Source organism: Lissotriton helveticus, chromosome 4_1 (assembly GCF_964261635.1).
Source record: "Lissotriton helveticus chromosome 4_1, aLisHel1.1, whole genome shotgun sequence".
Taxonomy (NCBI): domain Eukaryota; kingdom Metazoa; phylum Chordata; class Amphibia; order Caudata; family Salamandridae; genus Lissotriton; species Lissotriton helveticus.
Window position 1 is genome coordinate 449,904,859 of NC_136063.1, and position 18,733 is coordinate 449,923,591.

The 18,733-nt window shown below is 43.7% G+C and overlaps 1 protein-coding gene across 1 annotated transcript in view; it reads right to left on the bottom strand.

The window, feature by feature from the left end:
* Positions 1-18,733, bottom strand: part of TMEM67 (transmembrane protein 67) — a 989,409-nt gene that overhangs the window by 404,996 nt on the left and 565,680 nt on the right. Inside the window, exon 18 of the mRNA XM_078687042.1 lies at positions 6,662-6,748. Within this exon, the coding sequence (XP_078543168.1) occupies positions 6,662-6,748 (87 nt within the window). The remainder of the gene's footprint in view (positions 1-6,661; positions 6,749-18,733) is intronic.

Below are 18,733 nucleotides of genomic sequence, written 5' to 3' on the forward strand. Positions count from 1 at the left end.
TAGCATGTTTTGTCTAAGTGCTAGGGACAGACCAGAACAGAATAACAAGGAGCATTGTTTATCGACCTTGCACAGTGTGTTCAGACTAAACTCCAGGAACAGGCAAAGAACGTAGAAAGCAGACAGTTCTCATGTGAAAGGCACAAACAGAGTCTTGCAAAATAAAGTCATGTGGTAACATGTGCAAAAGCAGCATCATGGCAGTAGAGCTAATGCTAACTTAGCAATGTCAACAATGACCCTATCGGCCATACTACACCCTCCCCTTGGCTAGGTCATAGCATATAGATGAAAGGACCCAAAACAGAGTTCAAAGGTAAGCAGAGTCAAGAAGAGCTCAAAAAAAGCTAATTTAGGAAAAATCAAAAAAGAAAATACTTTTTTAAAATAATTTTTTCGTTCAATGAGAACGTGATAAATTGGGAGTTGAAAAATCCATCAAAGTATGTGATCCCAAGAATGCAATTTCCTTTCAAGAGATCATCCCTATTGTTCATAGCAAAAAGGGATGCCATCCAATCCAGCAGTTTGAAGGAACATACGTGTTCCTCATAATCCTATGCCTCCAAGAGCATATCCGAGCAACTTGCGTGATACTCGATGAAACTTTGTTGTAAGAGGTGCTGTGAAGCCACACAGATGTTCCATTCAGCCAGCACTTCAAGCACAGCCGCATGCGCCATGGGCCATCCTGTGAAAAGTCCTGGTCAGGGGCCACTAAGGTCTACAGATCATAATCCAGGTCAGTGCATGGTGCATTAGTAACGCATAAATCCAAAGCCCAATAGAAGCGGCATCGCTGGCAACAAAACGAATATTGCACGCAAGTGAAGTATGCAAAGCGAAAATTTAATCCATAACTCACGCTGAGCCTTGCCAATGGCAAACATCCAAAAAGCTGCTGCATTCGGTCACGGTACAGTTGCAACTGGCCGGGTCTGTGCACTATCACAAGATAGGCAGCCATTGCGCAACAGGAGCAGAAGTATCAGCACGCCAGCCACCAGAGCCAATATTAACGGAAAACCTCTTAAGGCGCTGGAAAAAATAGAAAGTATAAAGGCTGGGATTTCTCCAAAAATCATCTGAAAAGAAGTCACAAGGCCGGATCCTACAAAGTTAAAAAAATGAGCAAGGCCTTCTGTATTAGACGCATTAAATATTCTGTGCATCAGTTCTCCAAAATGTAGTGGGAGATTCAGCAGTGACTGAATCTCATTAGATGTTCAAGCCACCTGCAATTCGAAGGTCTCTTGAGCCGAAGTGAGAGCCACTTACTGTTGAAACATTAGCGCTTTGAGCCTGCTTAACCTATTGAAATTTGTTTTCAAAGTTGGACTGGAAGGTCAAAGGAAACTATCTACAGCCTCATGTGGGGGTGGAAAAAGCATATTGCCATAACAAGTAGCACAGTGGGAAACCGTAATTATATACGAGATGCCTGCCAGAAAGCCACATTAGTCGGCGTTGTTCAAAATAAGATAACTGCTATTAGAAAGCAATGTGAAAGCTGGAATTATTGCCAGGACTTGCCTTATTTTAAAAAAAAACAAAAAAAACAGATTAGGTGCGGACACATTACAAGTGCTGTGCAATTTAACTTGTTTGCAAACTAGGGAGTGTTTTACTGTGGATACGCAGTGCTCCCCTGTTAGGAAAACTTCTGTATCTTCCCATTGACATCTGTAAGCAAATGCGAGGACCATAATTCACGTAGGAATGCACTACCCAAGGGTTGAAAGCGGCCAATCTGGAAATGTTTCATGCAAGATTTAAATTGAAACAGGGAAAATGGCAGAGAGATAACGCCATGAATCAACCATACAGCCGAATCGGTTTCCCCTACTGAAAATGGCAAATGTTCCAATTGTTCAATGTGTAACAGTGTATATGTAGCATCTTTCATGGACATGAATTTCTGCTTCTCAGTTAGATTAAATGGTAAAAACAAAGCAGAAGTGTTTAAATAATCCCATGGAACCTTCCCCATCTTGAGTGTCTATAACGTCCATGCGAATTGCATTACAGATCGTAATTGATTTTGACCGTGATATAATACGGAAACATCATTTTGAACAATATCAATAACAGATGAAATTATATTATCTAAAGTATAAATGCGGGAAGACAGTGTCTTTATGCTATTATCTACTACTGCAAGAACCTTCTCCAAATTTGCTTTATCAATTTAGCGCAGACGGGTTGCAGCTTCAATTTGAGAAAGTTTCCATAATTTATCGTATGTTGCATAGATAAATCTTTTTGATCTGGGAGATTTAGGGCCCAAGAGAAAATCAGACACGTTGATGTCGCTTGACAAGAGTGACAGATGTTGTTTCACAGATGACAGAGTGGAATGTTCTAACCACTGTTGACACAATTTTCCCACTGAATATGTGATGACCGAGTGTGAATGTGGGTATCAGGGATAAGGTCTAGTTTCTGTGAAACCAGCCATCGCATTATAAAAACGCAGTTGACAAGCATTAGAATTGGTTTGCCACATCAATCATCCCGAAGAGTCAACAACAGAGATATTGAAACTGTCATTTTGAAACAGAGCTTGTAGGACCTCTATTGTATAATTGGTACGATTACACCAATTATCAAATTTAGCCAATGATGGGATTGAAGGAGTATTTACATTTTTGGCAGTAGCCAATCCAAAACAACTAGTTTGGTGCACCGTGTCATTCAAAAATAATACTTGAGTAGGTATCAGACATTCACTATGCAAAGTCTCTGTTCCTTGCACCTGCCGAATCTTAAGAGCCCCATATCGATTTTAAATCATGCTATTTTCCAGTGATCATAACCCTGTAAGGCGAATTTAGTTCTAAAAGAGTTATAATATATTAACTTTGTGTGTGTCAAAATAAATTTCGATTGAGACTGGAATTTTAGTTTATAGAAATAGGATCCTGGATTGGACGTGTTATAATCAGTGAAATGAATTAACTTATTTTTAAACTACCCTCTAAGGGAGTTGGACAACGTTCCCACTGCGTGTAATTAAAAGTGGGTCTTAACGTGTTTGTTTTGTGCAAGAAATGGTGGCCATACTGTTGATATCAGATTAAATCAGCATAATTGGCAGTATCTAAATACAAATCTTCAGCATGAAAAGCAGCATAATATTTCAAATCAGAAAATAAAGAATGAACAGCTTGTACATCCCAATCATCAGAAAGTATGCCCTGTGTTACCATATTTCCTAAGGAGATGCAAAACACATATGGTATCTTGAGGACCTGCCCGGGCCATGAATTTCGAATGCCAATTTATTCCAAACGATGCCGTCTTCAAATGGGAAAGCCACAATGTTCACAAGGGCTTGATCACATTTCATGATATGGGAAGATGTATGGGGAGCCAGAATACCATCGACCAACTTTACAGCAGAGCGTTCTGGCAAATAATGACCATTGATGAGTGAGAACACTACTGTCACAAATCCAATTGACATAAAAAGAAAAATCAGGATAAGCACCAACCAGATGTAGGTCCAGGGTGGGAGAAGTTGACCTAACGGCTAGGGTGCTCGACCTCGGACCTGGGGAACTGGGTTCGAGTCTCAGTAACGACGCTAAAACATCCTGTGATTCTGGGCAAATCACTTAATCTCACAGTGCCTAACAAAAATGAATGTGTGTCCTCATGTAACGTAACTGGTGCTATGTAAAGCGCTCTGATACCTGATTCTGGTCAAGTTTGCACTAAATGTAAATGTAAATGTGTTGGACTTGTAAAGCGCACAGCTGCCCGTGAGCGTCCCGGCGCTGAAGACCGCTGGGGAACCCGTCCTGGCTTTCCCAGTGAGATGGTCCCTTCTGGGTATCTCCAAGGTGAAACCAGGCATCCCCGGCGTCTGTGGGGGGCCGTTGTAGAGATGAGGCAAGCTTAATGCCCAGAGTTGCCGAATGTGACCCCTGGTTAGAGTAGGCACCGAGGCGAGAATTGTCGAGTCCGCTGACCCTAGGTCCACGACCCTGCCGCGTCGGGAATTGAACCCTGGTCCCGGGCCGTTCTCTGCTTCCGGGTCTGCTGCCTCTAACCAGTGAGCCACACCACTCCACACTATATAAAACTCTGCAACAAAAATATATATATATAATAAGTCTTTTTGAACCAAGAGAAAAAAATACTTGTCTTTGATGCCACAGAAGAAGATGAAGAAGAGTCATAAGAGAAACTTGCACAGTTACTCAAAATAACTGCTTGCACCCACGTTCAGCAACAGTGGCAGTGTAGCATCAGCATCATGTTGTAAAGGACTGTCCGGTACCTTAATATGGAACTCATCAGCAGGATAAGTATACTCAATGTCCGCGTTGGAAAGCACCGTGGATGAAGGCACAGCAGGCAAAAGACTAGCCGAACTTTCCATCTCACCATCAACCACACAGGAATTAGTTGAAGGTGCAGACTTCACCAGATTCAATGGAAGAGCGTTGCAAGAGACACTCGCAGTCACGTTATTCAGAATCGGCTAGATGGTGTAACTTGACATTGTCAACTGAAATGTATTGATTGTCTTTGCGACCAGGCAAAGGAGGCAGTATGACTGTACGAGTACCCTTCAATCCAAGAACCGGGACTGGTGCACGTTAAGAGGGACCAAATTATTTTTTGTTCTCCAACTTTTCTCACACCAGATTGCCAATCTTAGGAAGCCAGCCGGAGACAGAAATCATCATTGCCCTGTCAGTGGAAAAGGGCGTATGTTCAGTAGTGTAGCGGTCACCGGTCTTTTGAAGGTCCTGTAACATAGTAGAATGGTTATCTACATCAAATGTGGCAGCCGCCGCCACCACGTCTAGACCATTAAGGTCAGGCACAAACATTTTAATGCCAAAGAGAATTTTGTATGGGGTCCGCCCACCCAGAGATCTTCTTGGGAGATTATTAAGTGCACATTGAACCCCGTACAAATGGGCCGGCCAGTTCCTGCCAGTACCTGAGACTCTAGCTGTCAAAGATTGTTTTAAGTCACAGTTCATTCGCTCCACTATGGAATTGCCCGTAGGCTTGTATTGAGACGAAAACTGCACCAGCACCCCCAAAGACTTAATCGCGTCCTTGTACGCCTTAAAGGTGAACGCTGGACCTTGGTCTGAATGGAAGGTGCCGCCACAGGCAAACCTCCCGACAAAGACACGCAAATCTCTAATGACATTCCGAGATTCAGCACTGCGTTGTGGCCAAACCCAGAGGAATCGAGTGCACGAATCAACTGCAACAAAAATATATTTATATGCAGCATCAGAAGTCAATGGACCGCAGTGATCAAGATATATACAGCTGAACGGCTGATTTGATATACATAGCTGTGTCTGGGGTGGGCGTGAAACAGTAGAAGGTTTGATTTTTTGACAAATGTCACAAGAAAGAACATAACTACGAGTTTTATTATACAAACCATACCACCAATAACGTTGTTGTAGAATAGACACTGTCGCAGACAATCCAGAATGTGCAGAAGCCATGCCCTCATGTGCAGCTGTGATTAATGAAAGTCTGCGGTCCATGTTGGGAATCAGCAGATCCCCAACTGATGGAATTGAAGCATAAGGAACTTGTTCGGGGAATAAATGATAAGAATATTTAGATGGGAAGCCCTGCGGGAAAGCAGTTCCATCCTTCGTAGCAGCTATAGCTGCCATGCAGTTCCATCCTTCGTAGCAGCTATTGCTGCCATAATCTCATTATCTATCTTAGTCATGGACCTTGTAACTGTTGAAACGGAACACGTGCTCTGTAGGTGATGATCATTGAATTACTTCCCCCATCCCACATTCTCTCATGAGGCCAGGAGTGACATTAGTAGAATTTCTTATTTAAACTCAAGAGTGCTGTTGGCAGAATTTTTAGTTCTGACTTCAAGTGGTGCATTTGATCATCAATGCGTGAGACTGGGATGGGGCTGATTCAGAAAAAGGTGAATCCATAATCTTTTACTGAGCATCCACTTTAAGGGATGCTCTTGGGGAAGAGACAGTCATATATTCTAAGAGTCAATTTACATACAGTTCATTTCAATTTGTAGTTATTCTGAAAATTATTCTAAAAACCTCTATAACATAATTAGAAATTCTAAAGTGATCACAAGATTTTTTTTCTTTTTTTTAACTGTTGATGCCACTCAATTAAAGTTCTCATATGCGACTAACAGTAATCCGTCAGCTATTTCCTGCGTGACAGTAGAGATCTCTGGCTAGAAATGACTTGATTCTGCAACGAAAAGAGCTACGTGGTCTGGATCTACCAGTGGATGTTGTTCTTAGAAACCCTGCAATTAACTAGGTAACCTTCCTTCTTAAATAATTCTTCACGGTAGAGATTGTTGGATAAGGAACATAAATGTAACAAATTATTTAGACTCATGTTCCGCTTTTTGACAAGCCACACGTTCTTACTTGATGGTGGTACGTGTTGAAAGCTGTTGGCCTACATGTGAGCCCAATCTACAAGTAAATATTTAGTAAAGACCTAGACCCATCACTACAATTCATGTGTGTGACGAGTTCTTAATGGATTGACTGAATTTAATAATGCTAATAATTATTTATTTTTCTTTTCTTTTTTTTTACTCCTTTGAAACAATATTGCAATACAAACTGATTTATTAAAAAAGTCTTCCATCACATGGATAGAAAATTACCTTTAAAACAAAAGCACATGACACATATGTGACAAAGCTCTTCTCGTCATCTGGTACTGGTAACAGGACAAACACATACTGCTGTGCCTAAGAAAGAAAAGCATTCACTTAGTTTTCACAATAAGCAAAAAATTACACGAAAACCAAGCAATTTAGCAAGTGACGCGAGACGTTAAGTTTACTAAAAAAGAAAACATTTAATTGTGGTCATTAGACCAAATGATATACATTGCAAGACATTTTTCTCAAATATCACAATCTTGGTTTGCTTTTAGCCCCTAAACATAGATATTTTTTTATTAACCTGTGTGAGATAAGGGGTTCTTTAATCAAGAATGAACAGTTATTTACTTGTAATCCTTGTTCATCATCAGGGGTATCCTCTCTGATATTCATATATGTTAGGCTATTTCCAAGCATGTTCTAGTTACCACAACACATAAAAAAAATATATATATATATACACACACACACACATATATATATATAAATATATTAATATATATATTTATATATATTTTCTCTATCAAATCAAAGCAGGCACATATGGATTTTTTTAACCAATAAGCCAAAATATACATAAACACAGTTGAAAAGACCATCCTAAATCAGTGTTGTTTAGAGTGAACAAAAAACAGGAACTTATGTCACAATACAAAGCATGTGAATAATAGAACTAGACCTCCGATTCTTTAAGTACTTGGAATGCTGGCACTATTCCATTATGCCCCGAAGGTTGTAGGGCAGTTTGTTTTGTAGAGCATAGGAAAGATGCAACTATATGGTATTCAAATCTGTGGGGGGGTGACATTCAATGAGCTCAAAGAGAAATCCAATGGCAAAGAACTAGCATTACAAGTAACTTTTACTTCTTCACCATGGGATTCTATCTGATATTCATTAAACAGAGCAGCAAGCTGAAACAACCGTAAAAGTGTGATAAAGGTCACAGAATGTTCTCTTAGACAAATAAAGTCCCACACAGAAGCCTGACCCAAAAAAGTATCTGACTGGAGTTGGAGTGCAGGAAATAATATTTAGCAAGGGTTTGGACTGGTCTTAAAGCAGCAGCCTTACAAATATCAGGAATAGGGAAAGTTCTCATTTGGGGAATGGGCTAAAGGCCTACCAGGCAAAGATGTATGATTTTAACAGGTAACAATGCAAGAAACTGTCCACCAGACTGTGGTCTGTTTGGAGGAAACAGAGCCTGCCCGAACAGCACAAAATTGACAAAAGAGCTGTTTGATGTTATGCATCTCTTTAGTCCTATCCAAAAATATAACACAGCCCGTTTAATATCTAGGGTATTTAAAGACTTCTCTACCAATGACGTTGGATTTGGGAAGAACATTTGCAAAATAGTGTTGAGTTCTATGAAAATTAGAAAAAAGATTAAGTCCTTAATGAAACTTTGTTGCGGTGCGAAATTATGTATGTCTAGAATTAATAGTATGCAAAAACAACAGTTGATGGACAGAATGCAGAACAATGTCATACATTCACCCCAGTACAGAGATCTGGGCCTAAATCCATCGTTTTTTTGCTCACCATGCCCTTCCAGGTTGAACCCGGCCATATGCAAATCAATCTTGACCCTGTGCCCCACGGGAACAGTCCAGCCCAAACTGCGAAGCGCTGGTCCTCCCTGGACTGGAAACAATCATCCTAGGACCGGTTTCGGGCTTTCAGGCCTCATCAGCCAGGATAGCTTGATCCCAGTGGCATGGAGAGCACGGGACTCACGTCTGAGCATACCTGTCCCACTCAGGATGACAAATGCAAAAACAACAATTGATGGACAGAATGCAGAACAATGTCATACATTCACCCCAGTACAGAGATCTGGGCCTAAATACATCATAGTAATCACCCACAAAAGGAGCTGTAAATCAGCCTTGTGTTTGGATAAAAAGACAGACCGTCCGATTTAGAGTACCACATTCAATTCTCATGGAGGAGAAAGTTTTGTACCTGTAGGAAACACTTTACTTAGACCCTCCGGAAAATCCTTAATTGCTGTAATATTGAAAACATGCCGATGGGGACACTTATAGTATCTGTGATGGCAGCCAAATGCACTAGGATAAAATAGAACCAGATTTTGCCCTCTAAAGAAGAGACTGTATTACTGTCTTTTCCTGGCATGTTCTTGCATCGCCACCTTGATGATACAACATAAGCAAAACCTCTTCAACTTGAATGCATACAAAGGCCTAGTTGTAGGACATTTCACCTATTGTAGAGAAAACTGAAATCAGAGAGTTTCAAGTGTCCACACTCCAGGACCTTAGGAGTCAGGCTGTCAAGGTCAGCAATGGAAGGCTAAGATGTATGATTCTGCTCATCATAGAAAACGGATCCAACCTAACTGGCAGGCTTCTGTGCAGGTCAAGAGAATCTGAAGACGGTCTGAATAACACCATGGGTGAGGCCAATCTAGGGTAAAGAAAATCATCTGTGTTTGGTTGGCTGGTTGCTGGCTGTATTGCTAAGTCTGAACTTGGTAAACACCCTGGAAGTGGAATTGGAGGAGAAGTATAGATAAATAATTCAACCGACATATCGACAGGAACTAAGGTTCTGGAACCCCACAGACGAAGGTGGGTCGTTTTCAGTTTCCTTGTTTGCCAACAACGAATATGCTACTTACCAGTATGCATCTGTTCTTGGCATGTAGGGCTGCTGACATTCATATCTGTGCATAGATCGCCGCCTAGTGTTGGGTCCGGATGATTGCACATTGTTGTCCTGGAAGAGTCTTCGAAGTTTCACGAGATAGGTGGCTCCTCCCCTGGACTACAGTGCGCATGGGCATCCTCTCCATCCTCAGATTGTTTTTCGCCATTGTGGCAGAGATGGAGTGTAATACAGTGAGTGATGTCCATGCTAAATGGTAATTCTGAATGCTACAGCTGCTACAGGCGCCGGGGAGGAGGGTGGGCGATATGAATGTCAGCAGCCCTACATGCCAAGAACAGATGCATACTGGTAAGTAGCATATTCGGTTCGAGGCATGTGGGCTGCTGAATTCATATCTGTGCATAGATTATATAGCAGTCCCTCTTGTTAGCGGCGGCTGCCCGTGCCAACTGCAGCAGTCTGAAAAAGAGTTCTGAGAACAGCCTGTCCTACAGCTGCTTGCTGTTTAGAATGCACATCTACGCAGTAGTGTGTCGTAAATGTATGTGTGGTTGACCATGTGGCTGCCTTACATATCTCTTCGAAAGGAATATTCTCCAGGAAAGCCATGGACGCTCCTAACTTACGTGTGGAGTGTGCCCTTGGAGGAATGGTTAGTGTGCGTTTAGCTTTAGCATAGCAAATCTGTATACACTTAAAGATCCACCTGGCTATTCCTGCTGTTGAAATGGGGTTGCCTTTGTGTTGTGGAGAAAAGGCAACAAAAAGCTGTTTTGTTTTCCTGAAATCCTTCGTTCTGTCTATATAGTACATGAGAGCCCATTTGACATCTAACGTGTGAAGGGATCTTTCCGCGACATTTTCTGGATTAGGAAAGAAAACTGGCAGTTCAATGGATTGGTTCGTGTGGAACTGCGAAATCACCTTAGGCATGAATGTAGGGTTGGTGCGTAGTACCACCCTATTTGCGTGGGCTTGTATGAATGGTTCCTGAATGGTTAGTGCCTGGAGTTCACTAACTCTCCGCAGAGAGGTAATGGCTATAAGGAAGGCCACCTTCCAGGTCAGAAATTGAATCTCGCAAGAGTGTAAAGATTCAAAGGGTGGTCCCATCAATCTGGTGAGGACCACATTGAGGTTCCAGACGGGTGAAGTTGGGTGTCTGGGAGGGATCACTCTTTTGAGACCTTCCAGAAATGCTTTAATGGCAGGCACCCTGAATAGGGAGAGGTGCTGCCTGTTTTGAAGGTAAGCTGCTAATGCAGACAAATGTATACGAATGTAGCTGTACGCCAGATTACATTTGTATAAATGCAACAAATAACAGATGATGTTTGGAATTGATGCATCTAGCGGGTTAAAGTGATTGTTGTTACAATACACGACAAACCTTTTCCATTTAGACGCATAGCATGCTCTGGTTGTGGGTCGCCTTGCCTCCTTGATGATATCCATACATTTGGGGGGCAAGTTGAGGTAGCCAAATTCTAAGACCTCAGGAGCCAGATCGCCAGGTTGAGCTGTTGCGGATCTGGATGCTGAATGTCGCCATGGCTCTGCGTCAAAAGCCTGGGTGTGAGGCGCAGCCGTTGATGCGGTACCACGGACAGTTCTAGAAACGTGGTGTACCATGGTTGGCGTGCCCACATTAGAGCAACCAGGATGAGAGTCATTGAGTGTTGCCTCAGCTTGCGCGCCACCAGCGGTATTAGAGGTGCTGGGGGAAAAGCGTACGCAAATTTGCCTGACCAGTTCATCCATATCGCATTGCCCTGCGACTGTGGATGCGGAAATCTGCTGGCGAAGCTTTGTCATTTTGCGTTTTCATTTGTGGCGAACAGGACTATCTGTGGATGACCCCACTGCTGGAAATACGGGTGGAGTACTGATGGATGTATCTCCCACTCGTGCATTTGGTGGCTGTGTCTGCTGAGCAGATCCGCCATCTGGTTGTCCTTGCCCGGGAGGTGTTCCGCCATGAGGAAGATGTTCCTCTGAATGGCCCACTTCCACATGCTCTGAGCCAGATAAGACAGCTGTGGAGAGTGTGTTCCTCCCTGCTTCTGTATGTAGTACATGGCAGTCATGTTGTCCGTCCGGATCAACACGACCTTGTTGCACAAGTGTACCTTGAAAGCTTTCATTGCCATGAAGACTGCCATCAGTTCCAGAAGGTTGATGTGCATCTTCTTTTGCTGTGCTGACCATAGCCCCTGCACTGTGTGGTGGAGTATATGACATCTTCAAACTAATTATGGCAACCAATCTTGGTTTGGCTTTCGACGAAGCCGAGATCCAGTCTATTCTGGATGACAACCCAAGCATTCTCGATAGCATACCAACACCTCAGATTAATAGCGATGAGGGTTGGGCTAAAATCTTAATCTTGAAAAAGAATCAGTCACGTACTTGTGTCCACGGGATAATAATGGCAGAATATCTGCGCGGTAATTGCGCACCCAGTGGCCTGATCGTGACTAATACACCGAGATTATTCTTGGATGATAAAGACTTTTTGAAACACTGGTCCTTAATCGCGTGGAAATGTACCCGCGATTGGCTCGTGTTAATAATAAAAACTGCGAAGAAAGCGGCCGACAGCATCATGGTTGAGATCCAACTGTTGGAGGGACAGATTAGGACCACACTATCTGGTAAGGCTTTCAGTAAGGGTCTGGATGAGAATAATAAAACCAACAAAGAGTTTAAGGACTCCATTCTCTTTACAAAACTAGAGAAATTTAAAAAAGATCTGGAAAATTTCGCGACGGAGCGAATCTACCCTTACACAAGTGAATCTTATGTCCCTGCTGTCTACAATACAAAGGGGCGTTCAGGTGGTTCTAGCTATGGAACCTCTAGTTCTGGAGAAGGGTCGAGTGATTCAGACTCATCGAACCCAGGGGCAAATACTAACAAAAATCGGGGCAGAGGTAACCGACGAGGTTGGAGAGGATCCAATCAGAGTTAAAACCAACCACAGTTCCCACCATGGTGGCAACCGAATCCCTGGCCACAAGGAGCTCCTTTTCCCCAACAAATGGTCCCCTTTGGTCCACCACAATTCTACCCTGACTTTAATTCCCAGCCTTTTTTAGGGCATGGCAGAGGGAGACAGAGAGGGAGGAGACGAGCACAACAGGGTCAGGTACAGTGGCACTCTATGCCACAGACGATGGACCTGCGGAACGGGAAAAAAATCCCCCAGGAACAAACAGCGACGACATCGGGGATGGCCTCGTGATAAACTTGAGCTCACGAATACTCTCTGAGATCGAACTGAAAGTACTGAATAGAGGGCTAGGGTTTGTGGCTACAAACACTGGCGATCCTTTTCTCACTCATATCGAGATGAGCAAATTCTTCAGGAAGATTCGTCTACACTTTCTGTTCGCGAAAAAGAATGAAGATGCAATGGACCAGACAATGGAAGATAAAAATACAGGCCTGAAAAGACCATCCACTTATAATCCACCAAGTGCAGGCCTCCCAGCCAAAGTATTAGCTTTCGAAGAAGCGGTAGACAATGACATAAACAGTCTATTCCAACAGAACCACAGACCATATATAAACTTCCCAAAGAAAGAACGAGACGCATTAAGAAATCTAACTATGGATGAAGCAGTGGTGATTAAACCTGCCGATAAGGGAGGAGCAATTGTCCTATTGGACACTCCTACCTACAGGGAAGAATGTCTTCGGCAACTGAGCGATACCAGATCGTATAAAAAACTCAGTGCAGATCCAACGGAGAGACTATCATTGACTATCGCCCACAACGTGGAGGAGGCGCTTTCAGAGGGATGGATAACATCAAATGAGGCACTGTATTTACAAACTAGTCATCCGGTGATGCCGTACTTTTATGTACTGCCGAAAGTACATAAAGCACAGAGACCCCCACCAGGCCGCCCAATAATATCGGGCATAGGGTCGTTATTGGAACCCCTTTCTACTTTCGTAGATCACTTTTTAAGACCTATGGTCCGCGAAATGCCAACGTTTGTACAAGACACCAAAGATGTTCTAAGGATGCTACCTGACGTGGAGTTCGATATGGACCTGGATCTATTAGTGTCCTTTGATGTAGAGTCTCTATATACATCAATCCCTCAGAGAGAGACTCTTGAGGTGATAGAGACTCTACTGTTTGAACGCGACCTAGGGTCGATCACACCTGTCGCTTTCATTATGGCTTTGGCTACTTTAGCCATGACAGAAAATTATTTCCAGTTTGAAGACTCCATCTTTCTGCAGGTCTCGGGGACCAGTATGGGCAGCGTTTTTGCCCCGAGCCTGGCGAATTTGTATGTTCATAAATTCGAACAAGAATTCATCCTGAACGATACCAACCCTTTCTTTAATCACCTACGTCAATGGAAACGTTACATTGATGACGTCTTGGTCATATGGCGTGGCACTACAGAAGAACTAATGGCCTTCCACATCTGGTTGAACAGTAGAAATGAGTTTCTACGCTTCACTGTAGAACATAGCAAATATCATCTGGCCTTCTTGGATCTCAAGATAACAGCGACCCCAATGGGTCTACAGTCAGAACTCTACCGTAAACCAATGGCGAAGAACTCATTGTTAAGCTACGAAAGTTGTCATCCTAAAGCTCTGAGAGACAATTTGCCTTATGGGCAGTTTCTACGAATACAGAGAAACTGCTCTACGAAGGAGAGTTTCCAGGAACATTCTAAGAATCTTGAACGCAATTTGATCGAAAAGAAGTACCCGAAAGATCTAATACGTAAAGCAAAGAAAAGGGCCTCCAATAATAACCGAGAGAGTTTGCTAGAACCACTAACAACTAAAGCTGAACAGAAACGCATTACATGTGTGAATACCTTTGGAACCCAATCCAATCAGATCCAGAAGATCGTTAGGAAACATTGGGCTATCCTTAATACGGGGAAAGACACCTTACCCACCCCCGCCACTGTTCGCCTTCAAAAGGGGCCAGAATCTCAAAGATCAATTGGTCCATACGAGACCTCGGTCGGCTATCCCGAGGTCAGTGGGTACACTATGGGATATGCCAGCTGTGAAGGGTCACCACCCATGTGGGAACTGTGTGGCATGCCCCCAAACTACGAGGACTACTACTATTGATATTGGCAGTGGACGTCCCTGGGAACAGAGACGGTTTACAAATTGTAATAGCCACAATGTGATTTATTTAATAACTTGCCCCTGCAACCTCAAATATGTGGGTATGACCACAAGAAAAATAAAAACTCGCATCTCTGAGCATAAGAGCACGATCAGATGCCGGAAGCAATCAACCAAATTGACTAATCATTTCATAGAGGTAGGGCATGTCCACAATGATTTTACATGGACTATAATAGAACAACCCCTGATACCTAGCCATACTACAGACGTCCAAAAATGTCTGTTCAGGAAGGAACAGAAATGGGTATATACTCTTAATTCGGACAAAGAAGGTTTGAATGATGATATTCCGTGGATGTCTTTATAAATTGACACGGCCCTATCTAGTTATCATCAACCTTTTTGTCCTTTTTTCCATCTTCCTTGGTTGTGGCTCTGATTGGATCCTATTAAAGGATATGATATGTCCAACCCAGAGATGTATGAATGAGACCTCACGGAGGACATCTCGCAATGAATTGTGGTTTTGTTAAGTGCAGTTTTACTACCTAGTGTAATGATTGGTTCTTTCTAGGATTTTTTTGTTGCAACCGGGTACAAATTGAGACCTTTTGGCCACTGTTGGTCCAATGTTAAGGCAGGACTTGGGGCCAGATATCTGAGTGTCCCTTAATATAAGTAGGACTGGCCAATTGAGTAACCTTTTTTGAAAAATTCCCTTGGGTTCGTTCCGCAGACATCCGGGCTTGCAATTCCACAGAGAGTCACTTATTGTAAAACATGTGACCATATTAACAAGCATTGGAAATGCAATAGGTCTCGCACCATTAGAGTTAGTGCTTTTAGAATTGTTTATGGGTTTTTTTTGTAAATGTTTAGCATTTTTGTTTCCTGTAGCCTATGCTAAAGAATTACAAATAAAAAAAGCCATAAACCTTTCTAAAAGCTCTAACTGAAATGGTCTGAGACCTATTGCACTGTGTGAGGGTGAGGGGTTGAGGGTGAGTGAGGGTGAGGGTGAGGGTGGGTGAGGGTGAGTGAGGGTGAGGGGTTGAGGGTGAGTGAGGGTGAGGGGTTGAGGGTGAGTGAGAGTGAGGGTGGGTGAGGGTGAGTGTGGGTGAGTGAGGGTGAGGGTGAGTGAGGGTGAGGGGTTGAGGTTGAGGGTGAGGTGTTGAGGGTGAGGGTGAGGGTGAGTGAGGGTGAGTGAGGGGTTGAGGGTGAGTGAGGGTGAGGGTGAGTTAGGGTGAGGCGTTCAGGGTGAGTGAGGGTGAGGTGTTGAGGGTGATTGAGGATGAGTGAGGGTGAGGGTGAGTGAGGGGTTGAGGTTGAGTGAGGGTGAGGGTGAGTGAGGGTTGAGGGTGAGGGGTTGAGGGTGAGTGAGGGTGAGTGAGGTGTTGAGGTTGAGTGAGGGTGAGGGTGAGTTAGGGTGAGGGGTTGAGGGTGAGTGAGGGTGAGGGTGAGTGAGGTGTTGAGGTTGAGTGAGGGTGGGTGAGGGTGAGTGAGGGTGAGTGAGGGTGAGGGTGAGGGGTTGAGGGTGGTGAGGGTGAGGGTGAGTGAGGGTGAGGTGTTGAGGGTGAGTGAGGGTGAGGAGTTGAGGGTGAGTGAGGGTGAGTGAGGGGTTGAGTGAGGGTGAGTTAGGGTGAGGTGTTGAGGGTGAGTGAGTGTGAGGGTGAGGGGTTGAGGGTGAGTGAGGATGAGTGAGAGTGAGGGTGAGTGTGGGTGAGGGTGAGACCTAAAAACGACTTGAAAAAACAAGATCACACAGAAAACCAGCTTCTACTTCAAGTTATTTGTTGGAGCCCTCACACCTCTCAGAAAGTAGGCACTCTGAACTTTTTTTAAATGTATTTTCTTTTCTTTAATGGTACACATTCGCAACTCAAAAGTGTAAAGGAGTTGATAAACCAAAGGAACAGTGAATTATATTTAATTTCGATAATTTTATGGAGATTTCATCGACCTCTGCAGCAACAGCATGTCTGTCTGCATGCGTTTGTGTTTGGGAGAGAAATAAAACGTGTCTTGCAAATCACCTGTGTACCAGGTATGCTGGAGTCTCCGAAATACGATTTATTATTAATGTTAATACATGACAACATACACAAGAAGCACCTTCTCTACATGCTACCACGCGAGAATGAGCATGTTAAACTCTGCAGAGCACACTTTGGCATGAAGCACCCGGCTGCGGTGCGGTGTACAGTCTGTCTGCAAATAACTCGGCGCTGGCAGGCAATTAGTGTGCATGAACAAGTGAAGTTTTTATCGCACCGACCACGCGCGCTGAGCTCTGTGCTCCTGAAAAGTAAAGTTATTTTCACATGCTGTGTTAGCTTTTCATGTAGCGCGGTACTTGTTAAAGCATATAGCACACCTTTGTTAGCGGAACTTGAATTTCAACACACAGCATTTACTGTTCGTAATACATGCAGTTCTGATTATGTAAACATCATTAAAATGCTGTGTTGCACCTTTCAGTTATCTGAAAGAAAACGCATTGATAAATCATTTAAATACAAAGTACCCTAAATGTTTTTCGACTGGGTTAATTACTTGGTTTGATTTGAATTCACCTGCGCCTAGCACCGCGATGCCATCCAAACAGCTACATTAGAACAACTACTTCACTTTACAGACACTTCTGTGCGAAAGTTTAAGTTTGAGACCAACAAGAAGTAACCATACCGAACATGAAAAGAGTATGGGGCTATACAAATAAAAATAAACAACACGCAATTCCTTTCCCGCATTAAAACACCGCCCAGCCGAGAAGAAAGTCACAAACACCCAACTCCAATGACATTCCAACTTCAAAGGAGCCAACAGAAACACAGGAAACGAAAGAAAACTGCTGCAGAGAAGCTCTTCCAACTGCACAAAAGCCAGACACCTACCTAGGAGCGAGGAAACGCTGCATCCACCGGCGTCAAGGCGAAGGAAAAGTTAATCACTAGTGAAAAAAAAGCGAAAGAGAAAGCAGGGTAACCTGACCCAGGAGGGGGGAGGAGGGAGGAGAAATGCGTCTCGGGCGGAGCAGGGGGCGGAGCAGGGAGTGCGGGCTTTGAAATGCACTTCACACGGCCGGCCGGTCGTGAAACTGAAAGCATGGCCGGCCGGCCGTGAAAGCCTTTGATGCCGCAGGGGGTGGAGCGGCACCAGCTGGGAGAGTAGGCAAGGCAGGCGGCTGGGGGCATGTGCACGCGCTTTTAAGCTCAATGCGGGCACTGCAAGGAATCGCCACGATTCCTTGCAAGTTGGACAAAGAGTGGATAAGCCCCCATAGTCTCGCTTGCTCGATGCGCATGCGCATCGACAGGCGAGACCTAAAAAGGGACGCAACGCTGGCAAAGTACAGCACATAGCTATCAATTTTTCCTTAAGACCACAATTCCCATGATCCTTAGTATCACATGACAACACGCGCATGTGACGTCATCACGCAAGAGCGTTCTGAGGAAGTAAATAGATTAGCGACCTGGCCGCCCAGCACCTCCCCGAACGGCCCGGAGGGACGCCTGGAGTACCGACGGCCAGGTAAGGAGAACAAACATCGTCCCCTCTAGGTCTATCGTCCGCATATTGACGGACCTTCGAAACCCGCCTGGAGCGGGCTATTGACATCAGCGCTTTTTGCTTCCTAGGGAGACACCTCTTTTACGATGACATGGGTTATTTTGGTTCGGCACTGTAAATATTATTTACGATAATTAGTGCCTGTCAAACATTGGAACCAAGCGTATATAAATTTCTGAACAGCGCTGGTTTCCAATTATCGGATGATTAAAATTAATAAAAGTAGAGAATACTTTGGTAATCGGTCTCCGCTGTAAACCTCTAAACAGCGCGGGTTTTCAACTACTGATGGACTAGATTAACAAAAGTATAGAATGCTTTGGTTATATTTGTTGTACTTATAATATATATTAATGCCCATGACATCAAGATCAAAACAGAATGGAGCACACCGATGGACCGGACTATACCAACAGCAATCAGGGCCACCCATACGTTATTACAGTACTCTGTCTATGAACAGCAAGACCAGTGTTGTTGTCTTTAGTTGTCCCTTATACTCTAGGGCTTCTAATCAGACCATTGAGATGATGTTGGTCTCGGCGCACACCGAGCCAGTGAGAATACTTTTTGCGAAGTCAGCTGTTGCTGACATGTCCATTTGTTTCTCTCCTTCCCTTCAGAGCGGTGCTTCAATTACCTGAGCCGTAGCCAGGTGAGGTGGAGCTTTTCTCTCCTACATAAATCGGTAAGTGAATCACCGAGATGAGGATGATATCTTTTCTGTTTTAATAA